General features: G+C 43.6%; 1 protein-coding gene across 1 annotated transcript; it reads left to right on the top strand.

Moving 5' to 3' along the window:
• Positions 1-10,806: 10,806 nt before the first annotated feature.
• On the top strand, positions 10,807-19,854 carry si:ch211-285c6.4. The gene is made up of 3 exons (XM_087260355.1): positions 10,807-10,972; positions 11,903-11,967; positions 17,766-19,854. Exons 2-3 carry the CDS (start codon positions 11,951-11,953, stop codon positions 19,384-19,386), a joined length of 1,638 nt encoding a protein of 545 aa, XP_087116481.1. The 5' UTR covers positions 10,807-10,972; positions 11,903-11,950; the 3' UTR covers positions 19,387-19,854.

Raw genomic sequence — 19,854 nt, 5'->3', positions numbered from 1 at the left:
TAGATTAAAATCTGCTAAATTAATAAATGTATAAACAATTAATGTTTATGTAGTGTTTATTCAGTCATTTTATCTTCGGCTTACTCTCTGTATTGATCTGGGGTCACCACAGTGCAATGAACCAACCTATCCAGCATATGTTTTACAAAACGGATGCCCTTCCAGCTGCAACCCAACACTGGGAAACACCACTACACTTGCATTCACACACATACACTCAGGCCAATTTAGCTTAATTAATTCACCTACACCACGTGTTTGGACTGTGAGGGAAAATGGTGCACCTGGAGGAAACCCACGCCAACACGGAGAGAACATGCAAACTCCACACAGAAACACCAACTGACCCAGCTTGGGCTCTAACCAGCGACCTTCTTGCTGTGAGGTGATAGTGCTACCCACTGAGCCACCGCGACGCCCCGTATTGTTTATACAGTGTTAATTGCTAAACTAATTTGGATTTATGTTAAGTTAAATTATGTTTCATGTAATCAGGTTATTCATTAAGACCTAGGGCTCTATTTTGACGGTCCATGCGCAGAGCGCAAAACGCAGGACGCAAACACTTTCAGGGCGTGTCAGGACGCGTTTTTGCTCATTTAAGGACGGGAAATTTGCTTTGCGCCAAGGCGCATGGTCTTAAAGTTTTGAGTTTATTTTCTTAATGAGTTATTGCTGTGTTTTGAGAATAAACCAATCAGAGTCTCATCTCCCATTCCCTTTAAGAGTCAAGAGCCAAGAGCACATTCGCTATTTACAAGACGAAAAGTAAGTCTAAGTGGAAAAAATCTGCATTTCTCAAGCAAACAGTTTACAGTTGACAGTTTTTTAACAGAAAACAGTTAAACAGAGCATCTACTGCGTGAGAATGAGAGATAATGGATCTACTTTCACTTTCGCTCTTGGATAGGGAAACCTTTACGCACAGACATCAATTAGTCTATAAATAATTAATTGCGTTTGTTAAGCGCGAATATTCATTTCAAAACTGTTTCTAAATTCAGTTCTAATTTCCAGCAAACCAATAAATGAACAATAATAACAAAATGAGCTCAAAAACCGAGAGGGTGCTCGCTGCAGAGCCATTTGAGCAGAGCTGAGCTCCAGCGAGGGGGAGCATGAGCTCTCGTTCTGCCTCCTGTAAGCTGTTTTAATGCGTACACCAACCCCACCCCTAACCCTACCCCCAGTGACATCACTCGTAGAAGAAGTGCAAAAAAGGTGGAGCTCTGCAGCGAGCACCACTTGCAAAAACCTGAGTTATATCCTAAAACACATGCTGTGCCCCATATCGTCTAAAACCTGACAGGTGGGCAAATCTAAGCTTGTTTTTAATAAAACAAATATAAATATGGATATAATAAATAATACTGCTAATAATAATAACATTATACAAAAGCAAATTGTTATGAATGAACTGAAAAAGCCTCCCGAGATGAAGAAGACATAAAAGCAGTGATTTTTCATATTTATGTCGGCTAGAAAATAATATGTTTTGTAATATTTTAATCCTTTATATTTATATCCTATAGCTATTCTTATTATATCCTATATACATCCTTAATATTTACATGTTCCCCTTTGGGGGGAACTTCAGCACTATAAGTGGATTTGATTGTAAAATCCACGCATTGGGAGGTTCGGTTCAGAAGCTACTCGTCTGAAAGACTATTGAACGGGCCAATTAAGAATGAATTGGCAGCGCAAGCCTGCGCAGGTGAGCGGCATAAGCAATCAACTGAGTATATAAGCTCACCTGGCGCCAGCAGACGCTATCCTTTTCGCTTCAGAGACTTTCTGATCGAGTCGATGAGGGTTCCTCCTGCTGTGACCAGCGATTCCGAGCGAACGAGAGCATTCTCCCGGTCCAGAGTCCAGTGGCAGACGGTCGAGCTGGGTTTCTCCCTTGCCTGGCGTTCTTTGGGTCCGGTCCTCCAGAGCGGTGCGTATAAAGTTGCAAACTTCACAGAAAGAGCAACACAGTCGTGCAGCACGTCCTTATCAGGACGGCGCTCCGACTGTGCGTTTCTGGATGCGGTGGTTTCCTGTCCTCGGATGATGGGCGCGGGCACTGCGTTACATGTCTGGGGGTCCAGCATGTTAATGCGCTGCTCGCGGGCAGTTCATGTCGTCATTGCGATGCCATGACTGTTGCGCAAGATCGCGGTTAGCCTTTGCAAAAGGGTGAACCACCCCAGTTGTCCCCTGCTCTGCAGCGGGCACTCGGGCAGATCTGAGGGTTTCAGCGAGAGATAATCCGTCGCCCACGGGCCCGCGGACCTCCCGCTCCTCTAAGCGCTCCATCCAAGCTTCGGGCGGGGGAAGCGATCCGTCTAACAGATGGTAGCCCTTACGCCCGATGACACCGGAGACCAGATGTCCACCGCGGCATCGGAGGGTGGGCTTTCATTGTCCGATGATGATCCAGACCCGCTCGCCCCCTTCGGGCTGGTGAGCGCTGTCACTACGGATCCTGAAACAGACATGTTAGCCGTGCTTTCCCGGGCTGCTTCGGCCGTGGGTTGGAGATGGTTTATCCCCCAGCTCCGCGGCCGGACCGACTAGAGGGGCGTTCCCTTCTTCCCGGAGGTGCACAGTAGGCTCACGCGGTCTTGTAAAGCACTTTTTTCTGCTCGTGCTGCGTGTTCCTCCACCCTAACCACTCTTGACGGTGAAACAGCCAGGGGGTATGTGGCGATTCCTCAGGTTGAGTGCGCGATGGCGGTAAATCCGCGCGGCGCCTCTTCTTGGCGGGGTCCGCCTCGTCTCCCATCCAAAGCCTGTAAGTTATCTACCTCCCTCGGAGCTAGAGCTTACATAGCTGCGGGCCAGGCTGCTTCCGCCTTGCATGCGATAGCCACCTACCAGCGCTACCAAGCTCAGGCGCTGGCTGAGCTGCACGAGGGTGGGTCCAACCCAGGCTTACGAGCTTCGCACCGCCGCCGACTTGGCTCTTCGGACTACTGAGTCCGCTGCGTGTGCGTTGGGGAGGACGATGTCCACATTAGTGGTCCAGGAGCGCCACCCCTGGCTGATATGCGCAAAGTCGACAAAGTCCGCTTTCTTGACTTCCCCATATCCCCAGCCAGGTTCGGCGACACTGTCTGTGAATTCACCCAGGAATTCAAGGCGGTGAGAGAGCAGTTGGTGGGTGATGTCTTATCGGCGGTCCGTAGCCCGCCCCGCCCGCCGTGCCATTCATACCTGCTCCTCGCCAAAGGCGCCCGCCTACGAGAGCTGCTCCGCCCCCGCACACGCCTCTGGAGAAGCGAACGCGTCGGGCACCTCGGAAGCAGGCAGCCCCCCTGCCCAGAACGCCGCTAAGTCCGGCAACGGACCGCGAAGCGCCCCTGGGACAGGCCATCTGGAGAAGAGGGAACTTGCTCTTTCCCCACTGGAGGGCGGGGCCCCATTTCTAACGGCACTTTTTACTGCCATGAAAACATTATGAAAGGGTACTTTTCACTTCCCCAGATGTGACAGCCCGAAATCTGCCAGTCTGGGACGCTATGCTTTCTAGCTTGCAGATTTGGTGCGTTTCGCCAGTGGCTCACGAGCGCTGGGAGGACGGTCTCCTTTCTCCCACCCCTCGAGCCTCCCCTCCGGAGCTCGGGTTTGGAGTGAGAGCAAATATCTCACCTCCAGCTTTTCCGTGGGACCCGCGAGCTTCCCGGATCAGCACACCCACTCCGCGCTGCCCCACTGCTGGAACGTCAGCGATTGTAGCGATGAGTCCATTAGCGAGAGCTCTGCCTGCCTGGTTAGCGCGGGCCAGCTCTTCGCGGTGGCTCATACGCACAATCAGACTCGGCTATGCGATTCAGTTCGCGAAACGGCCCCCCAAGTCACGGGTGTGTATTCACCAGGGTCAGCCCCCTGTCCGCCCCTGTCTTGCGAGAGGAGATTGCTGTCCTCCTGGCGAAGGATGCAATCGAGCCGCTCCCTCCAGCCGAGATGGAGAGCGGGTTTTACAGCCCACGCTTCATCGTACCCAAAAAGAGCGGTGGGTCACGGCCAATCCTAGATCTGCGCGTTTTGAACCGCTGCCTGCACAAGCTGCCGTTCAGAATGCTCACGCAGAAGCGCATCTTCCGGTGCGTTCGTCCTCTGGGTTGGTCTGCAGCATTAGACCTGATGGACGCGTATTTCCATGTCTCCACTCTTCCTCGCCACCGACAGTTTCTGCGGTTTGCGTTTGAAGGTCGAGCTTGGCAATACAAAGCCCTCCCCTTCGGGCTCTCTCTGTCTCCGCGGGTCCTCACCAAGCCCGCGGAGGGTGCCTCAGCGCCCCTTCGGCTCGCGGGCATCTGCATACTCAATTTCTTACGACTGGCTGATTTTTGCCCTCTCTCGGAGCAGTTGATTATGCACAGAGACAAAGTGCTCTGGCACTTCCACCTGTGGGGGTTTCAGGTCAACCGAGAAAAGAGCAAACTCGCCCCCGTGCAGAGGATCTCTTCTCTCGGGCTGGAGCTGGACTCGGTCACCATGGCAGCGCGCCTCTCCGGAGAGCGCGCTCAGCTGATGCTGTACTGTCTGAGAGAGCTCGACAGTAAAATAGTGGTCCCACTGAAACTATTTCAGAGGCTCCTGGGGCATATGGCATCCGCAGCCGCTTCATGCCGCTCGGATTATTCTATATGAGACCACTTCAGCACTGGCTTCACGATCGAGTCCCCAGACGCGCATGGCACGCGCGCGCACACCGAGTCTCTGTTACTGCGCTGTGTCGCCGTGCCCTCAGCCCTTGGAGCGACCCCTCGTTCCTACAGGCCTGGGTGTCTCTAGAACAGGCGTCCAGTCTTGTTGTCGTTTCAGCAGACACTTCCAACACGGGCTGGGGGGCTGTGCGTTGCGGGCATGCGGCTGCGGACCTGTGGAAAGGTACCCAGTTGCATTGGCATATCGCCTGGAGCTGTTGGCAGTGTTCCTCGCTCTCCACCGTTTTTTTCCGGTGCTGGAGCGGCAACACGTGCTGGTCAGGACGGACAGTACGGCGGCGGTGGCGTATATCAGCCGTATAGGGGGTATGCGCTCTCGCCGCATGTCTCAGCTCGCCCGCCGTCTGCTCCTCTGGAGTCATCCGCGGCTGAAATCGCTGCACGCCATTCATATTAAGGCAAGCTCAACCGTGCAGCCGATGCGCTCTCACGGCAGCCTTGCGTCCTGGAGAATGGAGACTCCACCCCGAGTCTGTTCAGCTGATATGGGCGCGATTCGGGGAAGCCCAGATCGATCTGTTGCTTTCCCCGAGATCGCTCATTGCCAGTTGTTCTTTCCCTGACCGAGTGCTCTCGGCACGGATGCACTGGCTTACAGCTGGCCTCGGGGCACGCGCAAATACGCGTTTCCCCCAGTGAGCCTGCTCGCGCAGTTACTGTGCAAGGTCAGAGAGGACGAGGAACAGGTTGCTGGTTGCGCCCCTCTGGCTCAACCGGACCTGGATGTCAGAGCTCTCCCTCGCGATAGCCCTCCCCTGGCAGTCCCTTCGAGAGAGCACCTACTCTCTCAGGGACAGGGCACCACCTGGCACCCTCGCCGATCTTTGAAGAGATTTTAGACGCGAGGAAGACTTAGGTAACCTCCGATTGCGGTGGCTAATACCGTCACTCGGGCTAGAGCCCCCTCCCCGAGCGCGCCTATGCCCTGACGTGGAGTCTATTCACTGAATGGTGTGTCTCTCGCTGAGAAGACCCCCGTAATTTGCCAGATCAGCGTTGTGCTTTCTTTACGCCGAGAGAAGTTGGAGAGCAGGCTGTCGCCCTCCACACTCAAGGTTACGTGGCTGCCATCTCCGCTCTCATAACGCGGCGGCTGGCAGCACCGTGGGAACGCATAACCTCATCATCCAGTTCCTCAGGGGCGTTAAGCGAATTAATCCACCCCGCCCCCTCTCATGCCCTCTTAGGATCTCGCCCTCGCTACACAAGCCGCGTCAGATCCCTTCGATCCTCGACTCAGTATCTTTCTGTCCCTGAAGACAGCTCTGCTGGTCGCGTTGATATCGATTAGAGGGTCGGGGACCCGGAGGCATTTTTCGGTCAGTGATTCGTGCCTGTAATTGGGCTGGCTTCTCTCACGTCCTGAGACCCCGCCCGCGATATGTGCCCAAGGTTCCTACCACTCCGTTTTAATACGAGGTAGTGAGCCTGCAAGCGCTGCCCTCGGAGGAGGCAGACCCAGCCCTTCTTATTGTCCAGTTCGCGTTTTGCGTATTATCCGGACCGCACTCAGAGTTTAGATCATCTGAGCAGCTCTTCGTCTGTTATAGCGGTCGGCAGCAGGGAAGTGCCGTACCGAAATAAGTTCCCACTAGATTGTGGATGCCTTTCTTTCACTATCAGAGCCGAGATGAGCCGCGTCCCCCGAGAGCGCGTGCGCACTCCACTCGGAGCTTCGCATCCTCTCGAGCGCGCGCACGCGGCGCCCCTCTAACAGACATCTGTAGAGCTGCGGGCTGGGTGACACCCAACACATTTGCAAGGTTTTACAATCTGCGAGTGGAGCCGGTTTCCTCAAGGGTATTAGGTAACCCTTGGTGATTGAGGAAACAATTCGGTAGGGTGTTGAAACACGCTTGCTGCGCGATTTTCCCTAACACGGAGATACGTGCGCCTTTTTATCTGTCAGTAAAGTTCCCCGTCAGGTGAGCCCTGCAGATTCCTCCGTGGCCCCCAGCACTGACTCAGCGGAGGAGTCACTTGCTGGCCCACTACGTTGTAGGTCTGCCCGCTGGTCAGCCCGCGTTTTGGGTAAAGGTGCCTGCTATGCGTGATCCCCACTAGGCGATCCCATATGCTTATTCCGCCACGGTTAAGTCCCCCCCCTGGGCAGACCCGTGTCTTTCCTCCCCGCTAACCACTCTTTTGCTATGCGTACTCCCCCTTTTTAGGGCTAGTCCATATGTAAATTCTGCCATCTATCCCCCCTTGGGTAACGGATGGCCTCCGCAGCGTCCTCCCTATCGGGATTGCACGCTTCCCAACGTACTGTCGTATTTTCCTAGAATTATCTAGATGCTCACGACTTCCCAAAAAATATATATAAATCCGTAAAACTTCTGTTGAAGTAGGATAAATTAGGGCCAGGGACACGTTGGAGGACCGCGCCCCCCATGATGTGGGTGCGTCACGCTTGCTTGACTATCTCCTCATCGGGGGTGTTGGTAAGGTGCAGTCATTATGGCGCTTTCAATGGGCTCCCAATGCGTGGATTTTACAATCAAATCCACTTATAGTGCTGAAGTTCCCCCCGAAGGGGAACGTTCGAGGTTACTAAAGTAACCCTTCGTTCCCCGAGGAGGGGAACGGAAGCACTATACTCCGTCGCCATAATGACTGTCCCTTAGCTGTTGAAAGTCTCTTCAGCTTAAAAAGGATAGCGTCTGCTGGCGCCAGGTGAGCTTATATACTCAGTTGATTGCTTATGCCGCTCACCTGCGCAGGCTTGCGCTGCCAATTCATTCTTAATTGGCCCGTTCAATACTCTTTCAGACGAGTAGCTTCTGAACCGAACCTCCCAATGCGTGGATTTTACAATCAAATCCACGTATAGTGCTTCCGTTCCCCTCCTCGGGGAACGAAGGGTTACTTTAGTAACCTCGAACGTTTTCATATGTAAAGATATTTGCCTATTGCTCTCTTGTGTGTATTAAGCAGTGTGTAAGCGAGGTGCAGCTCTGCGCCGGAGTTTAGTCCGGGTTAATTTTTGTCTAATGAAAAATCTATTATAGGATCTCAAAATAGCAACGCGCCAGCGGTCCGCCTCAGAACGCCTTCCTTTTTAGAGCAGAACGCCTATGGGCGCACAAATGAGCGCTAATGCATTTGCTGTTTCAACAGCGTAGCGCAACGCCTCAAAACCACTCTTGCGCCAAGCTGAAACTACCAAAAGACTATTGCGCCACGCCTTGCGCCACACTGCGCCGGGTGTATGATAGGGCCCCTAGTGTGTATAGAAAAGAGTGCATTGGTATCGTCACCTCCACATGCACAGCAACAAAAGTCATTTTTGACCCCATTGAGACATTTGTTTGAGACCCATTTGGAAAATGAATGTGAGGGTTTGGGTTGTTCGAAGGAGCATACAGAATACAGTCAATGTACTGTGTACAGTATAAACAGCATTATGTCTGTGAGAAATCCCCATAAAACATGAAAATGTCTCTCTTTCAGCGTGTACTCACACTATGTACTAGGGATGCAACAATACAGTTAGCCCACGGTTCAGTACATACCTCGGTTTTTTAACACGGTTTTCGGGTTGGTTCAGTTCTCAGGGCTTGACACATTTTTTTTTATTCTATAGGGAACAGGAACAGTAAGAGGTTAAGGAGAAAAAAATTAAAACGATTTATTGCAATACTCATTTTGTTTTACTTATAATCCAACAAAACTACATTAGTTCCTAGCAGTGCCGGCCCGTGGCATAGGCAATATAGGCAAATGCTAAGGGCGCTGTATATCCAGGGGGCACCAGAAATGAGCGCGGTTAAGTTGGTTTTGTTTTTGATAGACCGGACACATTCACTGATAGACAGCAATAACTCAAAAACCTCTAACGTTGGTTGTGTTTCACAGCTGGCTTTTTCTTTTTTTTTTTGCTCGACATTACGACAACTGCTCTGTTTAAGCCCTCGCAATAAGCGTTTAGCCGGGAGAGCTCGTGTAGAACGGAGCTCTTTCTAAGGAACCATCGGAAGAGTGCTTCTTTTTTTTTTTTTTTTGCTTCGTCCTGCGTTTTTTATTTTAAACACAACAAATTTTCTCTTAAATGTGCACAAACAGTTACTAAAGTAGTCAAATGCTTCATTATAGATCTTTGCATTCTTACATGAACACCTCTGTTATCGAACAAAACCCAATGAGAGATTAACTAGCTGCTCTTCACTAAATAACTATAGTAACTTTAATCAATAAGCAAATACAATTAAAAGTGAAGTAGATTTTATTGCTTTATTTAAATTCTGTATAGGCCATTTATTTTAATAGGTTAAACCTTTTATTTTATTGTCAATATTTTCTAATGTTTGCTGTGTATTCTATCATTTAAAGCTATTTGTTGTCCCATATTTTTAATATTCAACGTTGAAAGATATGGCATAACATTGCTAATCAATAAATAGCTGTAGTGCTATCTGTTAGTTTTAACGTCAGCTAATGTTATGGAAGGGCATAGATGTTATGGAAAATAGTAATAGTAATGTAACTACCCCCATCATTACTTCCTCAAGCAAATGTGTAAATATTAGATCTATTCAGCAATAACGTTAATTGCAGTGGCATATTCATCTGACGTTTTCCCAGCTTGTAGTAGTCAGGAGTTAGGAGGTTTGCTGAAGGTGCAGCTGTTGTGCAGTGAGGGGTTTGCGTCTTTAATAATCCATGACAGCTTGCATTCAGTGAACAGTAAGAATGATTAATAAATCTATATGAAATAGCCCAGCAAAAGTCTCGTCTCATCTTTAGTTTCGGGCTCAGGTGCGCTTTGTTTCACACTTCACGCTTTGGCACAACTCTTCCAACCGGGCCAGGACCAGCCAAGTGAACCGTGCCTGAGCCCATTTCAGAGCGCTCACACTTCTCAAGTGATCCAGGAAACGGGCCTGGGCACGGTTCGGATAGCACAGTGTGAGTACGCCCTCATTTCACATTTGACATTTTAGGTGCTTTATTGACATGACAAATAACGGTACATTTGAATTGCCGAAGCAGTGCAGAGTTGCTGTCTACAAACAAGACAAAAAGGGCAGTATTGCAAACAAATATGAATATGAAATATAATACACAGAGAAAACACAGATTTAAATTAAATAAATATAGATTAATAAAAATAGATTAATGGTAATACATAAAAAAGAATAAAGGTAATGACAGTAGAATCAAAAGTAAGTCCACAAGTGAAAAGTTCCATTTCCATAACCCTCTCTCTCTTAATTCAATTCAATTCAATAATTGCTTTATTGGCATGACAAATGTTATAAACGTATTGCCAAAAGTTATAAAGTTTACATAAAACAGAACATACTCCTATAATAAAAAAGGCAGCACAGTGGCACAGTGGGTAGCACAATCACCTCAGAACAAGAAGGTCACTGGTTAAAGTCCCGGCTGGGTTAGTTGGTGTGGAGTTTGCATGTTTTTCTCGTGTTAGCGTGGATTTATTCCGGGTGCTCCGGTTTCCCCCTCATTATGCCCATAACCAACTTTGTCTGTCTCTTCCAGAAGATTATCTAAACTTCCCATGATTGTACTGTAAAATGATACAGTACATCTACTATCATCTTTGGCAGCTGTATTTAGTCTTATTTACTCTTTTCACTTTACTCATTTGTATGACTGTCAGTATGTTTTATGTTTCAGATTTCATAACCCCTTTCTCTTACTGTACATCTGGATTGTTGCTAGGTTAACTTTGGACTCTCTATAAAAGTGAAATGATTCAAAGCTCTTATAAATCTGTTGAATATCTTCCAGAATGAACCTTTGATTCTTTGCACATTTCTATTTTTCCTTTATGATTCTGTTTATGATCCTGTAGTTCAATTAGCTTGGGTAGAGCTTAGGCTTAGAAAAAGGTGTTTGCAGCTGTACCTGCAGATCAGGGAAAGATTGTTCTGTTGCCAATTATTAAATATGAAGAACACTGAAATTATTTTAGAACAAGTTTTCTAAATAAACTGAATAAAAGTTATATCAGAACCAGTAAAGACCGAGCAAATTTGTTTAATCTTATCTATCAAACAATTCTCAGAATTCATACACTGAGTGCAAAGGTTGAGTTCATAAAATACTAATAAAATTCCTCAACATTTCCGGGGTTAAAATCACTAAGCATGAACATGGTTTCGTACTTGTAGAAGCATCTTCAAGTGCAGTTATTATTTGACAAATTTAAGCAGATTTACTATTAGTAAACACAACCAGTACCTCTGCACTTCTGGATTATTCACAGTCCTGTTTTCTCTGTGAAGGTAAGAAAAACATCTGCATTTTCTTCTCTTTATGTTATGAGCAGTTGAATACTATTTACTCTTTAAAAGTTTGGCACTGATTTTATAAAATAGCTTGGGTTTGCAGGTTTGTTATGACTTTGCTCTTTTAAGCACTCTGACATGCTCAAATATGCATTATATATTAAATTAATCATGCATTTTAAAACTTACAGTATGTACTCATTGTAGGTTTTAAAATTCTACGAGACTACGAATTTTATTTGCTTTGACACATTTTATAACTTGCAGTAGTAAAGTAGTGATCTAATAGTACATTAAATTTAACATTTGAATTCATGCTTTTCAGAAAAGTCTGTAGGAAACTCATGTGTTTAATTTGACATTTAGGAAGAGGTTAAAATATTGTTACTGATTTGGCTGTGAATGAATCCTTAAATAAATCATAAACACTATTACTCTTTTCCAGTTTGTCAATTTGACCAAACAAACAAATAAAAAGCACAAAAAAAAAAAAAAAAAAAAAAAAAAAACATGCTGAACAATAATTTGTGATCGGTCAATGTTTTAGTTTCAGCGCAGACAAAACACATTTCCTGCAAAGCAGTACAATTTATGAAAAGTTTTAACAATTGATTATTTAAAACACTGGTGGATGGGGGACTTTTATTATTTATTTATAAGTTTACATTAATATATGAGTTGTCTTTCAGCATGCAAAATAATAATCAATCTAAGACACTTATAAAATAAGTGAAAAAAATGTAAAAGCCTTTATTAACATGGCTATTATAAAAAATTAAATAAAAAAAAAACTAATGTGCAACTGTTTGTGATCATGTGCAAACATCCCAAAAATGCATCTTTAATAATGCTTAAAGGCATTTAAAATAAAAGGCAAGATACAGTTATTTCCCATGTATCATGATTTCACTGTTTTGCTGTAAGCAGGCTGGAGAGAGAGACAAAAGATTTGTTGTGAGGACATTCATTCCAGCGATGAGCATGAGTGTAACGTAAGTTGATGTACTTCATTTGTAATATTTGCTTTTTGAAAATGTATGATTTATCTTATAATTAGCTTTTTGAAATCTTTATAACTTTAAGTTCATCTGTCCATAGTAACTGTCAATCTAATTGTGATTTACTGCCAGTGGTGGTAAGAGTACAAAAAAATTGTACTCAATTACAAGTACTGTTACATTGCTGAAATTGTACTCAATTACAAGTAAAAGTACTGGTGTTAAAAAGTACTCAAGTAAAAGTACAAATTACTCTTCGTAAAAACTACTCAAATTACAAAATTACAAATTACTTTTTTAGCTTGGCGGTATTGGTGGAATTCTCCATAAATCCGGAGTCAGACAAGATTTAGGCAGTAAAACACATTTTACATAACACATCTAAAGATACTATAAACACTTTTTAAACTGTGTAAACAGCATTAATTATAGATTATAATTATATAGCACCTATAGAGGAAACCCATGCCAACATGGGGAGAACATGCAAACTCCACACAGAAACACCAACTGACTCAGACAGGGCTTCAACCAACAAACTGTTTGCTTTGAGGCGATAGCAATACCCACTGCGCACCATGATTATTTTACAAAAACAATGTTTTGCTATTTTGAGTATAAAGATAACAGAAATATGCACAAATGCACGACTTCTTATCATTTCAAATGATGCCTCTTTTATCTGTACGATCAATAGATGATTTAATATATAAAAAATAAACACTTGCAAATTATGGAGAAACTTTGTTAATTACCTAATTCGCCAACTGAACCGTCAGAAACCACAAAACAACACTGCCTAGTGCCTAAACATATTATTAATAAATTAAATATCACACAAATTAAGTTATGTCTTCTTACCATAATGTTTTTTTTCAGATTATAGACTGAAGTCTTGTAAAAAAAAAAAGGGTTTCTGCAGATATCGTAATGTCAAATGTAAGACTTTTTAAGACTACGTCATATCTTTAATATTGTTCAAGATTTTAAAAATAATTATTTTTCATTATTTTTATAATTTATTATGATTACAAAGTTGGGTGACGGGGTGGGGCAGTGGGTAGCGCTCTCGACTCAAGGCAAAAAGGTCGCTGGTTCAAGCCTTGGCAGGGTCATTTGGCATTTCTGTGTGGAGTTTGCATGTTCTCCCCGTGTTTGCATGGGTTTGCTCAAGATGCTCCGGTTTTCCCCACAGTCCAAACACATGCATTTTAGGTGAATTAGGTAAGCTAAATTGTCTGTTGTTGTAAATGAGAACGGGTTGCAGCTGGAAGGGCATCCGCTGTGTAAAACATATGCGGGATAAATTGGCGGTTCATTCCGCTGTGGCGACCCCAGATTAATAAAGGAACTAAGCCAAAAAGAAAATTAATGAATGATTGTAATGAATGAAATCTTTTCAAGATTTTTTAAATCAAAGTTTGATGCATCACTCACTTTTGTTTATATCACGGACAGTTCTACCTGTTAAAGTTAAATATCAATGACAACAGAACATGGGTTACTCTACAATTATTATTTTTTTATTCTGGCAAGAATAATAGCAAAAAAAAATTTTTTTTTTGCCCACTCAACAATTGACACATTATTGTCTGGCTAGTTTCTGTCCTCTACTAATGAGCTGAAAAGGCAATAATGGTCCAACAATCCTGTCCATCATCACCAATAAAGCCTAGAAATTGGGCTTCAGTATACTGTAAGCTGATGGGTTCATATATTATTTTCCAGTTATCAAATACTTAATTTGTTCCTTAATTTTTGTTACATTGCTTTAACTTCAAAATGATCCATCAGTGTAAAACCTATAAATGGTGGAAAAACATATTCTGTAATCTTAAAACCACCTGGGTCTCCACTTTTGCCATGGCCTCTTTTTTGTTGTAACAAACTTATCCCCCAGGTTTTTCCAAACTTTAACAAAACACTTCCTTTCCATGGCTGTTGCAATTTCTAGCCAAGAATTATCGGTCATCTGGTTATCTCTTTGTCCACGCATGGTCGGATAGTTAAGATGTCTGTACAGTCGTACTGTTACAAACAAAATCTCTTCAAAGTGATTCAAATTCAACTCAAATCTAGCACTGTTCACCCGAAATCATGTCGCGCGCATCCAAAGTGAACCTCCGCAAACACGGCGATGACGTCACATTCGCCGCGCGCACTGAGCTATTGCATGCTGGGCTTATTTGTAGTTTTAATACTGCAAATTACAATAGGACTAGTGAAATAAAGAACTACACCACCACGAAACCAAGCAACAACAAAAAAATAATTTAAATGAGCATTAGAAGTAGCGTTACATGTACATCGGAAAAATAAGACATGTGCAAACATATTTCAGATCTAGAACAGCGAATTTAAGACTTTTTAAGGGCTAAAATTTAGATGTTTATATTTTAGACATTTTAAGACCCCACAGAAACCCTGTGTAAGCCGGATGGCACAGCCGAGGGCAGGTTTCATCCACTTATTTTTGCGCTTTTTGGATATGCACATAAAACGGTAGATGGAAACGCTATAATGCGCATATATTTTGAAAATGTGTGTGAATGGACAAACCAGCAGGCTAAGCACATTGTAAAACATCTAAAGTGTTGTTTTGGTCATTCTAAACCGCCTCAACCATTTCAGTATTATATTATATTAATAATGACCTCCAGAATTGTCAAGAGTTTCTGCACTCCGTAGGTGAACAGCTCCTCCGGGTGTGGCCATGCATTCATCCTCTGCTATTTCTTCCTCATTTCTTCTGTCTTACATCTCCATATGTCAATTGATAACTTTGTGATTGTATGATGACGGTCACGTAAATCTGCAGTAGCCTGAACTTGTTTTTCGGTTCAAATAATGTACCAGGCTTTTCATTGGTCCGTTAAGATCAGCTTTTTTTATTGGCTACCGAAATGCTGGTCAGTGCGTGGCTGAAATATTAATTTATTGACAGTACTCTGTAACGAATTGTGATTATAAAAGTAACGAAGTAGATTACTCAGCTTAATTTGTACTCAAGTACAAGTAAAATTACAGGCTTAAAATTCTACTCATGAAAGTACAATTACACCAAAAATGTACTTAATTACAGTAACGTGAGTAGTTGTAATTCGTTACTCCCACCACTGTTTACTGCAGTTCCTACTGGCACACAGGCAACAATAAAACACAGCAGCTACAACATGCAGCCACAAAACAACTGAAAAGTACATCAAATCTCTCATTAAAGGTCTCAGCAGAGGATGATTAAACTGATCTACAAAATAAACATTAGCCGATTTAAGCATTAATGTTTGGTCTAGTCACTATTGTAGATATCAGTGTTTGTTGGACTCCTGACCCTTGCCTTTATAATATACTTTTGTTTCTGTGGCTGTTGTAACTGTGCTTTAAAAAAAAAACTCACTTGTAACTAATCAATCAGAGAAAAAGTGATTGTGATGTTGACAGTGTTTTGACTATGGCATTTATTCACCCATCTCATCCAGTATTTAATCTCAGGTTTATTTCACATTATTCATCATCCGATTCAACAGTGTATGTGAATAATAGAGTAAAATAATCTAGAGAGGCATTTTTCAGCAAAAAAATAATTGATCTAAAGTTTGACATCAATGAAACACTGCATTCTGGGTGAACTAATCAAACACAAGCATGAACCCAATATGCAGTATACATTCATTCATTTTCTTTTTGGCTTAGTCCATTTATCAATCAGGGGTCGCCACAGCGGAATGAAAAGCCAACTTGTCCAGCAAATGTTTTACACAGCGGATGCCCTTTCAGACACAACCCATCACTGTGAAACATCCATACACACTCATTCACACACATACACTACGGACAATGCGAGCGGTGGCAGTTGAGCTAGGTCTATTCTCCCATTGCTGGGCATTTCACTGGGTTGTCATAAAACAGCAGTTTCAATAAAGAGTAAATTTACCCTAAAATAGCTCATTTCTTAGGGACAGGGCACCATCTGGCACCCACACCCAGAGCCTCTACGTGTGGTCCTTAGACGGGGGGCGGAGCACTTAACAATGGTTAACACCATCACTCAGGCTTAAACACCCTCTATGAGGCATTCCTACACTCTAAAGTGGAGTCTGTTTGACGAATGGTGTACATCTCACAGAGAAGACCCCCGGGTTGTGCTTTTCTTTCTTTATGATGAACTGGAGTGAAGGCTGTCCCCTTCACACTAAAAGTTTAAGTTACTGCCATCTCCACTCATCATAACGCGATAGATGATGGCATGGTGGGCATAGTAGATGCCATCACCCTCGCTTATCAATGCCAGGGTGAGCTGTGCCCCCCAAGAGTAAAAGCACACTGTACAAGGAGTTTCGCCTCCTCTTGGGTGTTAGCACACAGTGCCTCTCTAGCAGACATCTGTAGAGCCATGGGCTGTGAGACACCTAATACATTTGCAAGATTGCATAATCTCTAGGTGGAAAAATTAATAAACCTGGCTAGGAGTGGAAACACGCTTGCTGCACCTTTCACCCTAACACGGAGATGCAAGCACTTTCCTTTGCTCTGCTAGATGAGTTACCCATTTGCTATTTTTTTCTAGAAAAAGCTACATACAATTCTGCTAGTGAGAGAGTATGAGTTTGAATGGTGGTGGATGATTTAAAGGGTGAGAGTGAATTCTCCGAAATCGACTTGTCGTTCTGCCGTAGGGGGTGTGATTGGTGAAAGGAGTGTGGTGAGGTCAATGTCAGCACCTGATAATATGAGGTTTTTGATTGCATTTGAGACTGGGGGTGGTTCCAGAGAAACGGGAGGGGTGGGGTGTGGCAGTGGACAGGGTGAAAGGGTGAAAGGGGGGCGTGCGGTAGAAATTTGTGTAGAAACAGTGGAATGTCGGGCTGGATCAGTGCTGGAAGTGAGTGCTTGGTAAAGGGAGGAAGAGGGAAAAAGAGGTGATGCTAGAGGGAGAAAAGTGGGCGGGTACGGGATAAACATTAGAGTTGGAGCTGGTAGTAGGCTGAAGAAATTGTGTTGATGTATGAGGGGTTAATGGGATTATGGGTGATAGAAGTGTGGAGGGGGGCTGGGCGTTATGCAGGTGAAGGTAGTCGATGGCTTGAGGTTGTTGGAGATGTTGAATTCTGACGGCGTTGAGCTGTGGTAATGCACATGGGCCTGCAGCCTCTCACTGGAGCCTCAGCTACTTGTCCGATTCCTGGCAGGGCTGTGTGGCATTGTGCCGCTGCTGCCATGTCTGGAAGAGCAGAGCTCATGCTGGTGGTGTTGTGTAGTCTCCATTGGTTGGCATTCTGGTGATGAGTAGATATTGCTTTTAATGGCTCGGTATCTTCCTAGTATATGGTCTTCCAAAATTAACATAAGTCAGAAGGCGAAATACATCTATTTATTCTAAGCTTGAATTAATCTGATTGGACTATTGCTGATTGTGGATGAGAGGCCAAAAAATTTGTTTGTAAAACTTGTTTTATTGCTGCATGTGGCCACTATGAATTTAATAATATTATTTAGACAGAAATGATTAGAATGCTATTTAGTAGACATTTCTACCCTACCCACACTTCAGAATATTGCAAAAAGATTAATCTGGTTATCCTGATAATTTTTTTTCATTACTCTTTTAGGAGTGTTACTTTTTGTTGTGTTCTACTTGAAAGTAAGACGTCGTTTTCGGATGCTGCCTAAGTGTCTGTTGATAATTATTTTTTATGTTAAAATGCAACATAAAGCGGCTGTATTTTTTATGATAAATGTAATAATTATGGCTATAAATAATATTCTGAAAAATGTTTCTCCTTATTTTACAGAGAGCCCCGCCCTTCACCACGCAGACTAACATTGATTCAGCAAGGTCCTCCAAAGCTCTTCCGTCTACACACAGAAAGAAAAATACTTGATGAAAATGGGAAAGTCCGAAAATGGACTTTTGAAAAAAAAGATGTCACTAGGCAAAGCAAGATCATCCTGCTGGTGGGAGAGACTGGCGCTGGTAAGACCACCATCATCAACACCATGGTCAACTACTTGCTGGGAGTGACATTTGAGGAAGAAACGTGGTATGAAATCACTGAAGAAGAAGTCAGAGATCAGTCAGAGTCCCAAACCTCTGAAATCACCATGTATGAGGTCTTTCCTGTAGAGAGTGCCATTTCTCTCACCATCATTGATACTCCAGGTTACGGAGACACTAGAGGACTGGAGAAAGATCTGGAAGTTGCAGAGAATTTATCTGCTCTGTTTCAAAGCAGTGATGGAGTTCGAGAAATTGATTCTGTGTGTTTTGTGATTCAAGCATCTAAGAATCGTCTCTCAGACAGACAACACTACATTATCAGCTCAATTCTGTCTCTGTTTGGGAAAGACATTGTGAACAACATTGTGTTTTTAATCACACACTCTGATGGTATGCATCCTAAAAATGTCCTCGGTGCCATTAATAAAGCTAAAATCCCCTGCAGACGAGAAAGAAATGGTGAACCTGTTCATTTCCTGTTCAACAATCGTCAAGGTGATGCTCGTCAAACTAAAGAACGTTACATTCGTGCTCAAAGAGATGCCTGGGAAGACAGTATGGATGGTATAAAACTATTTCTTCGGTCTCTGGATGAAAAGAACAGAAGAAGTTTAGAGTTGACTTCATATGTCCTGATTGACCGCATTCAGTTAGAAGCATCTATTTGCAACTTGCAGCTGAGAATCCAGGAGAAAGAGCTGAAAAAGTCTGAGAAACTTCAGATTCAGGAGGCAATGAAACTAAACAAGGACAAGATTGAACAATGTAGAAACTTCCCCATTAAAGTCAAAAAGACAGTCAAAACAAAGGTGCCCATTGAGAATGCATCATGGAAGAACAGAAAGGCGACGACCTGCACGGTCTGTGAGGAGAACTGCCATGAGTTTGACTGCTGGTGGGTTTCCAGTCCCAAAAAATGTGAAGTCATGAGAAACGACTACTGCACAGTGTGCACAGGGAAGTGCCACTACAGCAAACACGTCAAAGAGAACAAGAAATATGTAATCAGCACTTCAAACTATGTCTTAGAGTTTGATGAATTTACAAAGGAATTTAAAAAAGTCCAAGACCAGACAAAGAGATTTTCAGTTATAATGGATAATCTTGACAAAGATCTACGGGACATTGATGACCAAAAATTAATTCTACTGTTTAATGCTTACAAGACCATCAAGCATCTGTCTCAGTTCGCACTAAAACCAGACTCCGCCTTCACCCTCCAGCATCTGGACTTCTTCATTTCCAGAGTCAGGGAAGCTGGGAAGGCAGACTGGGTTCGAGAACTGGAGGAGATGAGAAGAATCGCAGTGGCTGAAGAAGCCAATAAAGACGCTCTGAGTTACCTAAAAGCTGGACTGGCTAAATCATCATCAATGGGAAATAAACAAACACAGTCAAGTCAACAAATAAAATAGTGGAAAGGAGGCTGCCTACAGTGAGAATGCAGGTGGTATTCTCTAATACTGTAATCTGCTTCAACATTAATTTAAACAGTAATACACTTCAGTAAAATCTGCTTATAAAGTACTAGAATTAATAAATTAATATAGGGGTAATTGATGATTGATTAAACAAACGTGTGCATCTATAAACATGAAACTGTTTAATTGTGTTGTTGCTCAATCATTTCTACATTGTATATGCATTAAGTGCTGGTCCATGGTGAATGCTGGTGCATTGTTTTATATGCTTTTATAATGAGATTACAATCAAATTTTATTGCCTGTTTTTATTTACATGAATTAAATTAATCTGAATTTTTTTAATTTAAGGAAATAAGAGGCAGGAGCCAGCAAACTTATAATTTATAATAATTTTTCACTTAAAACTTATGATAAACAGCAAATTTATTTATAAAATAAACAAATAAACACAAAACTAAA

This window comes from Danio rerio, chromosome 7 (assembly GCF_052040795.2).
Source record: "Danio rerio strain M-AB ecotype USA chromosome 7, GRCz13ab, whole genome shotgun sequence".
NCBI lineage: Eukaryota > Metazoa > Chordata > Actinopteri > Cypriniformes > Danionidae > Danio > Danio rerio.
The sequence above is the reverse complement of the archived record's forward strand: the minus strand, read 5'-3'. Positions and strand labels throughout refer to the sequence as shown.